This window comes from Rattus norvegicus, chromosome 6, assembly GCF_021556685.1.
Source record: "Rattus norvegicus strain SHRSP/BbbUtx chromosome 6, alternate assembly SHRSP_T2T, whole genome shotgun sequence".
In the NCBI taxonomy this organism is placed as follows: domain Eukaryota; kingdom Metazoa; phylum Chordata; class Mammalia; order Rodentia; family Muridae; genus Rattus; species Rattus norvegicus.
Genome location: NC_141539.1, coordinates 6,524,835 through 6,544,160, shown reverse-complemented (window position 1 = coordinate 6,544,160; position 19,326 = coordinate 6,524,835). Strand labels below are relative to the sequence as shown.

The 19,326-nt window shown below is 40.3% G+C and overlaps 1 protein-coding gene and 1 pseudogene across 16 annotated transcripts in view; both read left to right on the top strand.

Moving 5' to 3' along the window:
• Alkbh8 (alkB homolog 8, tRNA methyltransferase) overlaps positions 1 to 12,298 on the top strand; it is a 78,235-nt gene extending 65,937 nt beyond the window's left edge. For 14 of the 16 annotated variants that reach the window (XM_087554145.1, XM_087554139.1, XM_087554136.1 and 11 more), the window contains 1 exon segment: positions 6,488 to 10,896. In XM_087554145.1, the coding sequence (XP_087410271.1) occupies positions 6,488 to 7,045 (558 nt within the window). In that variant the 3' untranslated portion in view covers positions 7,046 to 10,896. 16 annotated transcript variants of the gene reach the window in all.
• A 2,192-nt stretch (positions 12,299 to 14,490) lies between these two features.
• LOC148005012 (U6 spliceosomal RNA) lies at positions 14,491 to 14,585 on the top strand (annotated as a pseudogene).
• The last annotated feature ends 4,741 nt before the right edge of the window (positions 14,586 to 19,326 follow it).

Below are 19,326 nucleotides of genomic sequence, written 5' to 3'. Positions count from 1 at the left end.
CGACCTCTAAATACTTGGCCATACCCTGGCTTACCTTGGCAATGAAAGTAGGGCCATTGTCTGACCAGATTACCTTGGGCACTCCAGACCTGGGGAAGATTTCTTCTAGTATCTTCTTGATGACTACGGAGGCCGTCTCTCATTTGGTGAGGAAAGCTTCTATCTATTCCTGGAAAGGTATCTATAAGCACTAGGAGATACTTGTGATCATATTTTTCTGGTTTTATCTCAGTGAAGTTCACTTTTCACTAAACTCTCTAGGTCTCTTTGCCCTGTTTGCTTACTAAGCATTCACTTACTGACTTATCTTATATCTTTTACTGCCTCTCTGGCTAGAATCTTAAAGCCTATTACATACACCTTAACCACTTGGACAAGCTTCTTATCTAAGTGAGTCCATTTCTGTATTTGGCAAAGTGAGTCTTTTGTTCTCTGAGGAATATAGTTTTCCCTCAAGTGTGCCATTGTCTTTTTTTTGTTTGTTTGTTTTTGGTTTTTTTTTTTTTTTTTTTTTTTTGTTTAAGCAATTTGGGCCTTTTTTTCTATTGTATATTCTAAGTGGGGCCATCCCTTTAGTCCGATCCCAGTTCCCAGTGGCTGTCTCTTGTAGGCCTGTAACCAGGATAGGCTCCTGTATAGCCATTTCCCGAGCCATTTTATCTGCTTTGTTACTGCCCCATGCCACTGAATCTCTTCCTTCCTAATGTCCTGGGCAATGAATAATACTCACAGTTGCTGGCTTCATCAGGGCATCCAAGAGATGGCAAAGGCATCTGCGACACTGATGTGCTGGGGGGTTGGGGTTCAGCCATTCCAGATGACATTGTGTTGTCCACCACGGCAGCACCCACTTATCTCTGACCTTCATGAAGAGAACTGTTCCCATCTGTAGATAAGGTAGCCTCGGCTTTCAGCAGGGGTCAATCAGCCAGTCGAAGAGGTCTTTCCTCCACCCATGGGCTTCTGCCAGTACTTGACACTTGTGCTATGGTGGCTCCAGGTCAGGATTGGGCAGCAAGGTGACCAGATTGCCCCCAGCCGGTGGAGAATCTAGTCTGTGGCAGCTGACCAGTGGTCCCATCTTTTGGGACGTTCTCAAAACATCAGCCACTCTATCACAGTTTAAGTCCTGGATTGGGTGATAATTGTTAGTGCCGGGCTGGCAGGAACAGTGTGTTCCAGGCAGAACAGTACTAAGCCACACATCTCCCAGCATCAGGTACTGGTGCACTGAGACAGGTCTTAAGCTCCACATACACAGTCTGTATGTAGATATGCATATACATGGCCGCACCCAGCCATTTCAGCCCACGCAAGCCATTTCAGAGAGCAAATTTCTCATGAGCAAGGGATAGGGGCAGTCAGGGATGACCATGAACTAGTGGGTTACCCGGCCTACACCAAGGTCCACTGTTCTTTGGGTAGTCCATAAGTATTGTTTGTTGCCAGTAGCCCCCTGTACCCAAGGTCTTTGGATACTGGCCCACTGGGGCATAGGAGCACAGAGTGTTGGGTTCCTGTATCCACAAAACAACTGGGCGGGCTTCCCTTTTATCTCTGCGCATAGCCAGCACTCTAGGACCAAGAGGCTTGCCTTCTGGGCTGCTGGAGAGGCCCCTCTTGTTCTTCCTGGGGCAGTCCCTGACCCAGTGTCCTTTTTCTTTGTATTAGGTACACCGATCTTTAGCCAGGAATTCTCTTCTGTTGCCAGGTACTATCTTCCTAGGTTCCCTAACTACTGTGGCCAGTATATGTTTCTCTCTTGTCTTTTATCTCTCTTTAGCTCTCTAACTTCCTCTTCTTTTTGTCTCTTTTCTTCCCTAGCTTTCTGCTCTTTTTATCCTTTCTTTCTTTTTTTCAGTCTCTCTGTTCAACCTTTCTTTCTCTGCAACTTATACTAACTCTCAGCAACTTAGCTTAACCCTTCAAGTTTCTGGAACTTTCTCTTCATATCTTTTCCTTATCTTAGCCAGATTGGTGGGGCATTTTCCAGCCCCTCGGAGACTGACCCTTGGAGCCTGGCAGCAGACCTGGGGCACTCCCTACCTTCAGGGGTATTCCAAGTCAACAGTCAGGAGTGAGGGTCTTCCATCCATGTCTGGAACATTCTTTCTGGGCTCTAGCAGGATTCTGTCTTTCCTCCGTGGTAAAGAAGACCTGTAACAGTTACTAACAAGCATCTCAAATGGGATGGTGAGAAAACAAGAAGAGAATCTAGAGAATAGAGGTCCACTGAAGAGGACAAATAGCATTTAGTCACACAGCTAAACCAGGAGGCCTTTTTTGGACAAAAAGACCATTGTAAAAATAAGCACAATCTTTGTCTATGAAACAGAAAGGCTAGCAGAGGGGCAGCTGATCTGTTACCGACTGTCTCTGGGCTTAGATTTTCCCTTAAGGAGTACCTCTCTTCAGTGTCAGCTTGGTGGCTTTGCCTCTCAAGAGAACCAGCCTCCAAATGACACTAGGCTTCTAGTAACAACTAATAACAAAAGGATGGAGAGATGGTTAGAACCTGGGTGCTAGATACTAAGCAACTGACAAAAGAATTGTAACCAGTTCACCTGGGGCTATCAGGACTTTAGTAGCAGCCCTTTACCAAACTGTCTCAGTGGGCTAAAGGCCCATGGAAAAGAAAACATTAGTTCTGACCTTGGCCACAGCCAAAGCCTGAATTCTAAATTTTGACTGGCAAAACAAAGTTTTTCACAGTTTGTTGTAGATTCTTTTTGAAACTATTTTAGGGGCTTCTCCGCCCCCCCCCCCCAACCCAGGGCATCTCTCCTTGGGGAGGAGGCTCAAGAGAAAAGATAAAACTCCTGGCAGAAAACAATTTTTCTCAAGCAAATTATTTTTAACTTTTAACTTAAGCACCAAGAGGACCAAGTAAAACTCTTTGACGAACAAAGCAAACAGTTCCATGATTTCAAACACAGTCGTCAGTCCAAGATTTCAAACACAGTCATCAGTCCAAATTCAAAAATGAATCAAAAGCCAAAAAGACACTCGACAATACCACAGAAAACAAACCAGACAAACAAGACCAAGACAAAGCATCCTATAACCAATTTCCACAGATGTCTGGTACTTTCAGTACCTGGCCCAAACTGCAGCTTAACCTTAGCTGCTTCTGGGATGAGACGGACCATCTCATTCCACCTCCCAACAGGATTCCAGAGTGTCCTCTTGCCCTAACGTCCATCCAGTGGTCCACCATCAAAGAAAAAGGGGTTGTCACAGTCTGCCCCATGGCAAAGAAAAAGAACACCAAACACAGAAACAGAATACAGACAACAGACACTAACACGTCCAAGCACACTTGTCCGCACCTATACTTAAATAGGCAGCCGAACACGACCTCTGACGGAGTGGGATTCCTCGTCCACTCCCGCCTAGGTTAAAGGAGCACTCTGACTCCTTTGTTCCAGAAAACCACAGTTAGGTCCTCCTGATTGCCCACAGTCGGGCGCTCCCAACTGCTCTCCGCCCGTGGAATGTCTTCCAGGGCTGCAGCTTGCGGGACCGAGGTGTCCTCCTTCCGCAGCCAGAGGATCTTCACGGACCACAGAGGCAGCTGCACCGAGTGGGGATACACATCCACTCTCCTAGCACAGGGCAGGAATACACATCTACCCTCTTAACACTGACCGGTACTAAGACACACACATATACACACACAGCGGAACCAAAACAGAGACAGACACAGACTGACCAATGTGGCGCCGCTCACACAGAAACACTCAGACAAACATCTAACTCACCTCCAAGGGGTCTTCGGAGTCTGGGGTGGTCGCGAAGATCCTGGACGAACCCCCAAATGAAAGATCCCCGAAGAGAGACCCTTACTCAAGTCTTGGGAAATCGTGGACCCCAGACACAGAGAGACCATTTTGGATGTAATAAGCAAAGGCCGAGGTTTATTACGGAGATCTATTATGGGGATCTCTGGGCCGACACATATCCCACGCAGGAGACAGAGGTGTCGACCCTATAACTTATTTTTATTTATTCAATTTTTTTCTAGTTTTGTGGACATATTAGTTCTAATTATGTTAAAGTCTTTGAGGTTTTTTTAAATGGAAAATAAGTCTTTTGTTTGATTCATAACTAGATACATGTTAATAGTTGCTTTAATATATTCCTTTATAAGTCATAAAATAATTGAAATGATGAGATATAACATATTTAACTTGGCATTTATTTATGTAGTGTGTGTGTGTGTGTGTGTGTGTGTGTGTATGTGTGTGTGTGTACTGATGTGACTTCATTTGCCACAGATTATTGTGTGTATGTCAGAGAACAACTGTAAGATTGAGTACTCTCTATCTGAAATTGATTCTATTCTGGAAATTGATTCAGGTCATCAGGCATTGGCAAGAGGGTTTACCCACTAAGCCATCTCCCTAGTCCAAAATATACAGTGTTTAATTCTTAATCACATTGAATATACCGGTGGTTTTTCTATGACATAACAGAGTTGGTATATTTAATTTTGATTAGCTAAACTTTGTCTCATATACAGAAAATAGTGGGGAATAACTCCAAAGCATTACAATGGAAAGAATTGTATAAATCCAGGTTCACTATAAAGTGGTACATTACTTGTATTTTTATTTGAATTAATAGAAACTGTAGCAAGTAGTAAATCAACTGAAGAAATATGAGAAATTTAAAAAACAATTTAGGGGTTGGGGATTTAGCTCAGTGGTAGAGCGCTTGCCTAGCAAGTGCAAGGCCCTGGGTTCGGTTCCCAGCTCCAAAAAAAAAAAAAAAGAAAAAAGAAAAAAAAATTTAATTGGTTTTAGTCCATATAAAAACTAAAACATCTGAGTGATAGAATGATCATGAAGCCTACTCAGAATTTGAATTCAATCTCAAATATTGAAACAGTTACAGGGTTGAAAACAGTAGACATTTGGAAAGTTGTGATATGTAATTTTACGAATTTTATAAAAACCATGTCATAAGAGTGATAATAGTGAGCAGAGCATTTCTGAACAGACAGAAGCCATACTCAGCAGTTAATTGGTGGTGTGAAAGAATCTAATGAAAATAAGAGATATCTCCTTTTCTGTCAGTAAAAACTGAGAATAAATTTTCTGAGAATGCATAGGCAATTGACAACAGACTTGACAAGAAACCTTTCAATTTTTTTTGCTTCCTTTCTTATATTTCTGAAAGTGATAGTTATAAAGAATCCAATAACTTTGAAAATTGTACTCCAAAATTAAATGAGTCTTCATTTTTCTACTGAAAAGGAGAAACGATCCCATCAAACCCCCCTCTGTTTCTCTCTGTCTCTGTCTGTCTCTCTCTGTCTCTGTCTTTCTGTCTCTGTCTCTCTGTCTCTGTCTCTCTCTTTCTCTGCAGTATACACCTTTTCTTTTATATATACTAAAATATTCTTGGAACTAGAGAGGTGGAGCACGTTCTCTGCAAGCATAAGGTCCAGAGTTCAGGTCCTAGCATGTACACAAAAGCTGGGCGTGACCTTCAGCGACACCTGTAACCCCAATGCTTAGCCTGACAAAGATAAAACTGCTGGAGTTATTACATGATCATCTCTCCGGAAATAGTTCTAGGCAAAGGGAGCAAGATGTAAAATGATAGAGATGGACACTGGCACTTTCTTTTGGCTTGAGCATCTAGTTTTATAGTCTGTCTTTTTGTCTGCTTTTGAAGCTTTGGTCATCAATACTTTTATTCTTGATGTTGTTGTTGTTGTCATTATTGTCATTATTGTTATTGAATTCTATACCTTTTACTAAATGGTGTGAATTCTGTTCTCTTCCAAAGGGGAGTAAATTAAGACCAACAAGTACATATAAGTTTATCATTTTTAGCTCTTTAAGGCTTGGCTTTAAGGCTTTATTTTATTGGGGTTAGTTTATAGTTGCTTATTTCAGTCCCTCTGAAATGTCTCAAGATAAGCTTTGTTTCTGTCTGGGTCATTATACCTTGTAGACCTTAAGGTCATATTCTGTCTCTTCAACATTGCTTGGTTGCTGAAACCACTGCTTTGTTTTCTAACTTCCCGCCTGCTCTTCTGCTGAGTTTCCTGGAATTCCACCCAGTGCTCATGCAGTGTTCTCACTGGAAGATGGCTTTAAAGGACTTTGCATGTAGCTGTTGGAGGCATTTCCTTACAGTTCCTTCTTTATCTGTGATTTTGACCCCTGAATTTCAACTGCTTTGACTTCTCTGTACTAAGAGCCTGGTGTCCTTAGGCCAGTGAATCTTCTGTTTTCTGCTTGTATTATTCCCTCTCACTGTAAATTAAAATTTACTCGGGTCCAGGCTGCAGACGTGATTACCAGTGCCTTAGCCAGGTGTTTTATGTACAGTTTTGAGCACAAGAAACAGTTCTACATTTAATTAGGTCTCTCTATCTTCTCTGGGTTGATAAATTACAGTCATTTCATTTTATCTGTTTTTTTTTTTTTGTTTGTGTGTTTGTTTGCTTGTTTGTTCTTTTGTTTATTTTTAGGAGCGCAGAGTGGAAGCTCTCCAAGAAATTGCCCGTCTCCTGAGATCTGGTGGGCAGGCCCTCATTTATGTCTGGGCAATGGAACAAGAATATAGAGATCAGAAGTCCAAGTATCTTAAAGGAAACAGAATTAGCCAAGGCGATAAAGGTGAACTAAACAGTGCCACATCCATGGAACAATTGCTAGTAAATCAAATGCCTGAGGGAGTCAGTGAAGACCCAGGATTGTCTGTCCACTCCAGTAATAACACCAAGGATGAAGAGTGTAAGTCAAGGAAAGTTCTTAATTCTGAACTTCCTATTCATACAAATAGGACCTGTTTTCATTCCCAAGATGTGCTGGTTCCTTGGCACCTCAAAGGAAAGCCTGGTAAAGACAAAGCTGTTGAACAGTCAGGCCTAGCCAGATGTCCTGACCCACGTCCTGTGTTTCATCGTTATTACCATGTTTTCTGTAATGGAGAGTTGGAAGCTTCCTGCCAGGCTGTGGGTGATGTTAGCATTCTGCAGAGCTTCTATGACCAAGGGAACTGGTGTGTTGTTCTTCAAAAGGTCTGATCATTTATCTCAACATATGTGTAAAGAAAAAAATGCTGATCTGTTTTTGAAAGGAAACTAAATTATCTATTCAAATAATGAGGAAATTTGTGGAATGTTAACAAAGGAGAACTGAGAACAGAGATACTTAGGAAATATTTTGTCTATGTTCATTGTCTGACTTCATAAACATAGGTTCCCTTTACATGCCTTTTAAGTGTGGTGTTTTACATTAACTTGTGAAAAGTCAGTGATATTTGTGTAAACATATGTATAGCATTTTGTTTTAAAATCTTTTTAACCTACGTAGGGCCATAATGAAGCACATATGTGAGCTTTTAATGAAGTGAATACAATAAGAAAGTATCTGGAATTTTATATGAAATTATTTGTTCCAAAAAAATCATACTTTCTCACTGCATCTTTCTATCACATTCTAGATGCCTGCCCAGTAACACTTTAGCCAGATTATTCTCAGAAATTAATTGAAATTTAATTAAATACTAAGTAGTATTGCATACTAGGAATGGACCTGTAAACAAGTAAAAAAGGTTGGGGTGTAGATGAGGTGAAGAACCTATGTTTATCATTAGTTTATCGTTGAGACCCTGGATTTAATACTGGATACCACAAACATATACACAACAGCAGAAACCAAGAATGAAACACCTATTTCTAGAGAGCTTACCTTCTAGAAGTGATGGCAAATAGAAGCAAATAAATAAGTAAATATCGTGTTCATGGTGATCATAAATGCCATGTAAAGAGTATAGAAGGGATATTAGCCTATGAGCAAAAGATTACTTTTTAATGGCTGAAATAACACTAATCCTGACTAATTTATTACCAGAAATTACTATTCCTGATCCATTGGTCTAAGCTCTAAAGGCAACTCTAATAGCTCCCTTTAACGGTTAAATTGCAAAATTTAAAATATTTTCAGTGAAACCAAACTTTATTCTCACAGTCACAATTAGCTGTTTCTTACTCATACTTTGTCCCAATTCAGAACATGGGTTGCATTTTTATATAGTCAGTAACACCAAAAGCATGTTCTTGGAAACTAAAAATGATGAATAACTAGCCAGAATGAGTTGACCAGGAAGAAATTTTTGTGATTTTTTTTTTGTAATTGCTTCAATTTAAAAAAAAATATTAAAAGTAACATTTAAATGTTTGAAAATCCATTATGTTCTTTAGAAAATGTTTATAATTAACATTTTAAAAATTACAGTAGGATTCTTTAAAATTCTATTTGCATATACAATTTTGTTTTCTTTTTTTCCTTTTTCTTTCTTTCTTTTTTTTTTTTATTTGAGAGAATATCTCATACAGTCCAGGTTGACCTCAATCTTCTTATGTAGACAAAGATCATCTTGAATACCTGATTCTCCTACTTCCATCTCTCTAGTCCTGGGACTACATGTACTACCACAGCAGGCCAAAATGAAGATACGAAAAAAATAATATGCTGGTTATATATTAAAGCAGCAGTTCTCAACCTGTGTGTCATGACCCCTTTGTGGGTCAAACGTCCCACAATGGTCTTAAGACCATTGGAAACAATTATTTACATTATGATTCATAATTGTAGTAAAATTATAGTTATGAAGTAGCAACAAAAATAAATTTATGATTGGGGTCACTACAACACTAAAGGGTCACAGCATTAGGAAGATGAAAACTACTGTATTAAATGAACATGTAGACCAGTGAGATGGTTTAATTGGTACAGGAATTTGCCACCAACCCTGATACCCTGAGTTCAGTCCCTATACACGCATATATGCCTGTGCATGTGTGCATAAGCATTGAAACACACACACACACACACATTCACGTACAAATACTCATACAACTAAATAAATACCATTTTTAAGAGAAAGGGTTTCACTTTGTAGTTTTGACTGTCCTGGAACTAGCTAAATTAAACAGGCTGTTCTTGAACCCACAGAAATCTGCCTGCCTCTGCCAAGTGCTGAAATTGAAGACATATGCCACCATGTCCAGCTAAATACATTTAAAAAAAAAAAAAGATGTAAGATTTTTAGCTGTCCTAAATCAAAGTTTGAATACTATGCTTGTGAATTTAAGTTTCCAAGTAAACAAGTTAGCAATGTTGACTGATCATAAGAAGAAAGTCTCTTAAAATATATATTGACTCATTAGGCTAATTTTAATATTTCCTTATTCTTGAATATTTTAGAAATAAACTTTAAGGCAGGCATGAGTCTCTTCTGTTCAGGAGTCTGAGCCCCAGAGTTGAAAAATGGCTAGGGTTACATAATGAAACCCTATCTTTAAAAAAGAGAGAGAAGAAAACCAAGTAAATCAGACAAATTTGTTCCTTGAGTCATTTCCATTATTTTTCTTCTTCTTTTTAGCTTTTTTTATTGTATATTTTATGTATTTACATTTCAAATGTTATCCCCCTTCCCATTTCCCCCTCTTCTATCTTCCCCACTCCTCCTATGAGGATGCTTCCCCACCCACCTACTCCACCCACCCACTCCCACCTTATCGTCCTGGCATTCCCCTACCTGGGGAATCAGGTCTTCACAGCATCAAGAGCTTTTCCTCTTATTGTTGCCCAACAAAGCTGTCCTCTGATACATATGTGCTTGGAGCCATGGGTCCCGCCATGTGTATTCTATGGTTGGTGGTTTAGTCCCTGGGAGTTCTTTTTTTCTGCTTTGAAATGGCATTCTTGGGTGTCAGTCAAAAGTATAGTAAGAAGTAAGTCCATTGACTGTGCAGGGCCTCAATACAACTTACTGTATGTTTTCTACCCATAGAATTAATAAGTGTATGTGGGGTTTTGTTACTAATTTCTAGCACTGTCAGACTGCCTAGCTATACCTCTATGATTAGAGTTTTCTTTTTTTTTTTTGGTTCTTTTTTTTTTTTTCGGAGCTGGGGACCAAACCCAGGGCCTTGCACTTCCTAAGCAAGCGCTCTACCACTGAGCTAAATCCCCAACCCCTAGAGTTTTCTTGAGACTAAATAGGAACTGCCAATGTAAAACCTTCTTAGGCTTCTCCTAAAGTCTTTAGTAGATAGATAGCTATTTAATTTCTTCATACAAAATTGTTCTAAAGCAAGAAAAATATAAACTATAACTGGCAATTACATTTTTTTAGTTATGACTATAATTCTGAAGAATTCCATAGTTAATGAAGGAAAGGATCTCAAGTTTTAATAGAGAGTATCAAGGTATTGTATTATATTGTGTCTCTTAATTCTCTTTTTTACTGTATATCAGTTTTTTAATGAAAGTACATCATAGATGAGAGGAACAGTAGTTAGAAATATTAGCTGTCTTCATACCATATTAAGACTATGATTTTTGGATGTCCTATTCAAAGCAGAACCCTGTGAAATAAAAGGTTAAAAGGTTAAGAAAAAATAATGGGACTATGGCAATGTGATTCATGTTTTACATACTTGAAGAATTTTAACTGACATTTTAAAAATATAGGTTGTCATAATCTGGTGGCAGCTGTGAGCCTCCTTTGACTTTTTAGAACTTGACTTCCCGCACTACTTCATAGCTATGTCTGACCTAAAGTAAATTTGTCTCTAACAATATTGTGGTCTGAATGAGAAATGTCCCACCACAGGTTTGTTTATTTAACTCCTTGGTCCCAGGTTAGTGGTGCGATTTGGGGAGGTAATGGAATGGTTACACTGTAGAGTCTGGCTAGAGGAATTATTGTGGGGAACTTTAAGGATTTCTGACCTTTTCCCACTTCCTGCTTCCTATATGTGAATGAGATGTAATCCCTCAGCTTCCGACTATAGAAATCTAGTGCCATGATGGACTCTTCATTCCTGTGGAACAGTAGGACAAAATAAACTCCTTTTGTAAATTGCTTTTTGTCATAGTATTTTCTCACTGCAATAAAAAGTAACTAGTACACATGTTTTTAAGACAGTATTTTCAAGTCAGATGTTTTTAAAACTTAACTCCACCACATAGTAGAAGGTAGAATTTGGCAAATGCACATCTGAAAGAGAAAAATGATAATACTCAATTGCAGCTTCATTGGATAGATTACATGAGAGAGCACACCTATTTCAAACACTGTGCTTTTTACACAGAGGACAGTAAAAGCCTTCTTGCTCCATCCTCATCTCCTGCCCAAACTATACACCTGGAAGCAATGTAGTTTTACCTTTTCTCATGTATATGTGTATGTAGTCAATTTGATATTGACATTCATTAATACATCTCTATGATTCATTCATTGTTAATTTACTGATTTGCCTGTTGCATGTCAGGCATAATTCTTGTTGGAGAACATGTTGTATTATGCTCAGTGATGGGTTGTAGAAAGGGCAGTAAGAATAAGCATGATTGAAAAACATACATTATTATCTGAAATGACATATATTTCCCATAGAGAAAAAAGATGTTGATCAGGTCTGGAAGCTAAGACACTGAGAAGGCTGATTGGTTTCAGCTTCTAAAAAAGTGCTGACAGTTCTTTGTAAGAAGAGTTTTAAGTGAAGATTTGACGGAGGTTGGAGAGTTAAGTATATGCTTACATGTGGAAATAGAATTTCTGATTGAGAGAAAATTGAGTGTAAAATGCCAAAAAGAAGGCCAAAGTGAAGAACTTGCAAGGAGAATGTGTGTATGTAACAGAAAGTGTATTCTCAGCCATGTGTTCATGGTTTCAACCAACTGTAGACCAAAATAATAGGATAATCATTCTCTTACTATGCCTCCTGCAGCCAAGATAACCGGGCTTGATTGCTACCTTGTAGTGATTTAGAATCACTGACACAGACTTCTGGACATGTTTGTGAGTACCTGCCAGGGTTGGGGGAATGGCACTCATTCTTAAAAGGACCAGCACCTTCCTTTAGACAGCCCAGATGTAAAAAGGTTTGAGGAAAAACAGTTTCACCTCTATGCCTTCCCCTTTCTTTGTGTCTCTTACTGCTGTTACCATTCTCTTCTGACAGCTTCTTTTGCTTTACAATGTGATCTGAATTTGTCATTTTCAGGGGCTGCTGTATCAGCTTGAGGGACTGAGCAACTGATGGATTCTCTCCCTTTCCAATAGGCAGATGACCATTGTTAAACTACAAAGCCTCTGTCATGTATACCAATCTCACAAATACCATTTTATAATAAATATATTCTGTTTGTTATGTTACTCTAGAAAACCCATCTACTACATGAATGCAACGGTGTAACTACTACATAACTAGCATATTTATATTGTGTTTATAAGTAGCTAAAGTTCATTAAAATATACAGGAGTATGTGTGACAGTTTTATTAAAATTTTATTTTATATATAAAAAACTTGAGTATCTTTAGATTTAACCTCTTCTAGAGGTTCTTGAACCACTTTCATCATCCCCACCTGCACCCCAGATACTGAAAAATGATTCGAGTTGGAGACAAGGTCAGAGACAATATAAGATATGCCAAAATTTTGTTGGTTATCATTTTGAGATTGCAAGCTCTTCGGAACAAGTAACATCTTATTTCCACTTTGAGGAAAACATCTGGCTTCTGTGTGAAGATTAGACAGTAAACAGATTAAAGGAATCAGTCAGGAAGTGTTTAATATAATCCAAATGAGAAGTGAGTATTGGTTTGTGTTAGTGAATATGTTGGCATTGGTCATAGAGGAATAGTATGCTTCAGGAGAAATTGGGGTGGTGTGACCGAACATAAGGGTCCCACAATGTCTCTGTGCTTTTTGCAGTCTATTTTCCTAGGGCTGTCATTCTTCGGTCCAAATGCAATTTTGATTTATCCATTGTTTTCCTCTGTGATACAGGCATAGGTCTCTAGTTGTACTGCCCCAAGCAAATCTTGCAGGTAATGCATCTGCAGACCACCACAGCAATTGCTGTGAGCTCAGAAGTTCTACTCATTGCTGAGCAGTCAGTATGTGAAAGTGGAAGTAAACAGAACACAGTGCAACAATTGTGATCACAAATTCATTTAGCAACCATTACACTGAGACAGACACACACATTCAGAGATTCTAAATACTGTAGGCAACAGGATAACAAGCAACTGGTGCTGCTTTATTTTCAGTACACAACAAAAAGAACTTGCTTACCTAAGAAGAGCCTGACATGCTGAGCGTGACATTCAAATCCCCTCTCACCTGATGCCACCTCACCTGATGCAGCTCTATTTATTGGTTTCAGAAACCTTTACAAGAAAAGGGAAAAAAATGTGGAGGAAAAAAAGGAAAAACAAATTATTTTAGACCACAAATCTCATCTTCATTTTGCATAAAAGCAAGTGAAGATTTTATTGATTATGACCCAAAAGGACATGCATGGTATGTACTCACTGACAAGTGGATATTAGCCAAACAGTAGAGAAAACCTTCGATCCACCCCACAGGCCAAAGAAGTTAAACAAGGGGGAAGGGCAAAGTGAGGATGTTTGAATCTCCTTTAGAAGAGGAATCAAAATAATGATGGGAGGCCAAGGGAAAGAGAGAGGGACCTGGGTCAGAGAGGGGAGAGGGGACAGGATCATGTATCGGGGATAGACAGAAGAGAAACCCAGGAGAATGAATGAAAATATGCAGCAGCTGGTGGTGAGTGGTGGTGAAGAATCTCTAGCAAGTCCCAGAGTCCTGCGATGTGAGAGACTTCCAGTACGCAATGTGGGTGACCTTAGCCAAAATGCCCAATAATGGGGAGATGGAACCTGAACAGTACACCTGCAGTATTTAGACAGGCTCCCCAGTGGGCAGAAGGGGTCACCAACCTACCCTCAAAATTTTTAACCCAGATGGTTCCTGTCTAAAAGAAATACAGGGACAAACATGGAGCGGAGACGGAAGGAATGGCTGACCAGCCCAGCTTGGGATCTATCCCATAGACAGGCAACAAACCCTGACACTGTTACTGATGCTATGTTGTGCTTGCAGGAGACTATCATGGCTGTCTTCTGAGAGGCTATACCAGCAGCTGACTGAGACATATGGAAATACTTAGAGCCAACAATTGGACTGAGGCCAGGGACCCCTATGGCAGAATTAGGAGAAGGATTGAAGTAACTGAAGGGGTGACAGCTCTGTAGGAAGACCTATAGTGTCAACCAATGTGAACTCCTGAAAGCTCCTGGAGATTAAGCCACCAACCAAAGAGCATACATGGGCAATTCCGTGGCCTCCAACACATAGGTAGCAGAGGACTGACAGCCTTGTCTGGCCCCAGTGGGAGAGGATGTGCCTAACCCTGTACAGACTTGCCTCACAGAAGGGGAATATCCATCCAGGATGGGTACACTCTCAGAGGTAAAGGAGAGGGGGAATGAAGCAAAGAATTCTTGAGAGGGAGAACCAGGAGAGGAGGGCAACATTTGGGATGTAAATAAATAAAAATAATTGGTTAAAAAAGGAACCAAGGAAAAAATGAGTGTTTATTCTTGCTTTCAGTCTCCAGAGAGGAAATTTGAGCCTTTTAGCAAATGAAACTGGACTCTACAGCACACATACTAAACAATCCAGTGAAGACTAGTATAGCCCCTGTGCAAGGATGATGCTCAAACTTATGAAGCATTCCATAAAACAAAAGAAAGCACCTAAAACACTCTAAAATGAAAATGGGAAGGGAGAGAATTGTGTTTGAGCAGGAAAGTCCTCTTCACCTGCAGTCCATAAATAAGTCATAGAGGGCTTGTGCACATGTAATACTTTTGATGCAGGCTCATGTGTGAAATGACCATGTATCAGCTCCCACCAAGTTAACAGATGTGACCTTCCTATGCTTCTGTTCACAAGATTACATGTAGCAACAGTTGGCAAAAGAAGCACCAGTATCCTTGGATACTAGTTTATATTTTCTAGATGATGGTGCCCCTAGAATATAATTAGATGAGAATATGCTAAATTTATACTTGATTTCTATGAAGCAGGATTCTAATCAAGACAATCACCAAAACAGATGACATAGCTCCTAAAGTTGAACCAGACCCAAGACTGAATGCATGGCCTAAAACCTAACCTCTTAATCTTCGTCTCATAATTCTGGAAAAAGACTATGACTTTCAAGCAGGGTAACTGGATTAGAGAAAGAGACGTAATCAGACATTTGGGCATAACTAGACACTGACTCTTAACTGTGAGTCATTCTAAGAAACTCAAAATGCCACTATCTGTAATTAGGAGCTTGAAAAGGGTAGATCATCAATGGAATTTAGCTCAGGTTCAGCTCACAGTAGGTGGAGTGAATTCCTCAATCCATATTGTAGTACATTCATTAACTGGAATGGAAATATTCAGCAGCTGGCACAGACTCTATGGGGTGTCCAGGGTTACTATTTAAGTAAGGACATCTGGAAGCCACTAATGGAAGTAGTAAGGCTAACACTTATTATTTATCAACAATTATACTTTTAAACCATAATTGGTTACCTGCTAGGATATAAGTTATCAGGAGAAAAATAAGAAAAAGGGAAGACTTATAATTGCATCTTCTTGAAAATTTATAAAACAAATTTTTGCAACATTCTTACATCATCATAGATCTTCTTAATAAACTAGGTACACTGATTATGCCCACCCCCATATTTGTTTTGAGACTATAACAATAGGACAGTTTATTGACTGACTTGATTTCCTATAGAATGTTCTTGTATTCTTCAGGCAATAAATTACATCTTTTATAAAATTGATTTATTGCAGACAATAGGCAGCAGTTATAAAATAAGTATTATTACTTGGAGATAAGTAATAGTTTAATCACAACAATAACCAAAGTAACACTAAGAACAAAGACTTTACAGAACATTAGTGACTGGGTTTGGTGGCTGCATTTGGGTTGGATCCCCAGGTGGGGCAGTCTCTGGATGACCTTTCCTTCCATCTCTTCTCCATTCTTTGTCACTGTATTTCCTTCTGTGAGTATTTTGTTCTCTATTCTAAGAAGGAATGGACCATTTACATTTTGATCTTTCTTCATATGGTCTGGCTAGTGTCCATATCAGTGAGTGCATACCATGTGTGTTCTTTTGTGACTGGATTTCCTCACTCGGGATGGTATTTTCTAGTTCCATCCAGTTGCCCAAGAATTTCAGGTAATCAACAGACACCGCCGGACCCTGAAGGAAACAGACCGGATAAACAGTTCTCTGCACCCAAATCCCGTGGGAGGGAGAGCTAAACCTTCAGAGAGGCAGACAGGCCTGGGAAACCAGAAGAGACAGCTCCCTGCACACACATCTCGGACGCCAGAGGAAAAAGCCAAAGACCATCTGGAACCCTGGTGCACTGAAGCTCCCGGAAGGGGCGGCACAGGTCTTCCTGGTTGCTGCCGCTGCAGAGAGCCCCTGGGCAGCACCCCACGAGCGAACTTGAGCCTCGGGACCACAGGTAAGACCAAATTTTCTGCTGCAAGAAAGCTGCCTGGTGAGCTTGGGACACACGGAAGCAGAATTTCTCTAGAACCGGGCACGTTCTGTGTTTACCGGAAGTCCCACACCCGCGGATCCCGGCCCGCAGCAGCTCTCTGCTCCCAGACCCGGTGAGAGAGAGACCCAACCGCCTGGTCAGGTGGGCACTCCTGAGGCTGCAGAGCGGAAGAGACCACCAACACTGCTCACCCCTGCCCACATCCCTGGCCCAAGAGGAAACTGTATAAGGCCTCTGGGCTCCCGTGGGGGAGGGCCCAGGAGCGGCAGGACCCCTGCCAGAGACACTGCCGGACCCTGAAGGAAACAGACCTGATAAACAGTTCTCTGCACCCAAATCCCGTGGGAGGGAGAGCTAAACCTTCAAAGAGGCAGACAGGCCTGGGAAACCAGAAGAGACTGCTCCCTGCACACACATCTCGGACGCCAGAGGAAAAAGCCAAAGACCATCTGGAACCCTGGTGCACTGAAGCTCCCGGAAGGGGCGGCACAGGTCTTCCTGGTTGCTGCTGCTGCAGAGAGCCCCTGGACAGCACCCCACGAGCAAACCTGAGCCTCGGGACCACAGGTAAGACCAAATTTTCTGCTGCAAGAAAGCTGCCTGGTGAACTCAAGACACAGGCCCACAGGAACAGCTGAAGACCTGTAGAGAGGAAAAACTACACGCCCGAAAGCAGAACACTCTGTCCCCATAACTGACTGAAAGAGAGGAAAACAGGTCTACAGCACTCCTGACACACAGGCTTATAGGACAGTCTAGCCACTGTCAGAAATAGCAGAACAAAGTAACACTAGAGATAATCTGATGGCGAGAGGCAAGCGCAGGAACCCAAGCAACAGAAACCAAGACTACATGCCATCATCGGAGCCCAATTCTCCCACCAAAACAAACATGGAATATCCAAACACACCAGAAAAGCAAGATCTAGTTTCAAAATCATATTTGATCATGATGCTGGAGGACTTCAGGAAAGACCTGAACACACTTAGGGAAGCACAGGAAAACATTAATAAACAAGTAAAAGCCTACAGAGAGGAATCGCAAAAATCCCTGAAAGAATTCCAGGAAAACACAATCAAACAGTTGAAGGAATTAAAAATGGAAATAGAAGCAATCAAGAAAGAACACATGGAAACAACCCTGGATATAGAAAACCAAAAGAAGAGACAAGGAGCTGTAGATACAAGCTTCACCAACAGAATACAAGAGATGGAAGAGAGAATCTCAGGAGCAGAAGATTCCATAGAAATCATTGACTCAACTGTCAAAGATAATGTAAAGCGGAAAAAGCTACTGGTCCAAAACATACAGGAAATCCAGGACTCAATGAGAAGATCAAACCTAAGGATAATAGGTATAGAAGAGAGTGAAGACTCCCAGCTCAAAGGACCAGTAAATATCTTCAACAAAATCATAGAAGAAAACTTCCCTAACCTAAAAAAAGAGATACCCATAGACATACAGGAAGCCTACAGAACTCCAAATAGATTGGACCAGAAAAGAAACACCTCCCGTCACATAATTGTCAAAACACCAAACGCACAAAATAAAGAAAGAATATTAAAAGCAGCAAGGGAAAAAGGTCAAGTAACATATAAAGGGAGACCTATCAGAATCACACCAGACTTCTCGCCAGAAACTATGAAGGCCAGAAGATCCTGGACTGATGTTATACAGACCCTAAGAGAACACAAATGCCAGCCCAGATTACTGTATCCAGCAAAACTCTCAATTAACATTGATGGAGAAACCAAGATATTCCATGACAAAACCAAATTTACACAATATCTTTCTACAAATCCAGCACTACAAAGGATAATAAATGGTAAAGCCCAACATAAGGAGGCAAGCTATACCCTAGAAGAAGCAAGAAACTAATTGTCTTGGCAACAAAACAAAGAGAATGAAAGCACACAAACATAACCTCACATCAAATATGAATATAACGGGAAGCAATAATCACTATTCCTTAATATCTCTCAATATCAATGGGCTCAACTCCCCAATAAAAAGACATAGATTAACAAACTGGATACGCAACGAGGACCCTGCATTCTGCTGCCTACAGGAAACACACCTCAGAGACAAAGACAGACACTACCTCAGAGTGAAAGGCTGGAAAACAACTTTCCAAGCAAATGGTCAGAAGAAGCAAGCTGGAGTAGCCATTCTAATATCAAATAAAATCAATTTCCAACTAAAAGTCATCAAAAAAGATAAGGAAGGACACTTCATATTCATCAAAGGAAAAATCAACCAAGATGAATTCTCAATCCTAAATATCTATGCCCCAAATACAAGGGCACCTACATATGTAAAAGAAACCTTACTAAAGCTCAAAACACACATTGCACCTCACACAATAATAGTGGGAGATTTCAACACCCCACTCTCATCAATGGACAGATCATGGAAACAGAAATTAAACAGTGATGTAGACAGACTAAGAGAAGTCATGAGCCAAATGGACTTAACGGATATTTATAGAACATTCTATCCTAAAGCAAAAGGATATACCTTCTTCTCAGCTCCTCATGGTACTTTCTCCAAAATTGACCATATAATTGGTCAAAAAACGGGCCTCAACAGGTACAGAAAGATAGAAATAATCCCATGCGTGCTATCGGACCACCACGGCCTAAAACTGGTCTTCAATAACAATAAGGGAAGAATGCCCACATATACGTGGAAATTGAACAATGCTCTACTCAATGATAACCTGGTCAAGGAAGAAATAAAGAAAGAAATTAAAAACTTTTTAGAATTTAATGAAAATGAAGATACAACATACTCAAACTTATGGGACACAATGAAAGCTGTGCTAAGAGGAAAACTCATAGCGCCGAGTGCCTGCAGAAAGAAACAGGAAAGAGCATATGTCAGCAGCTTGACAGCACACCTA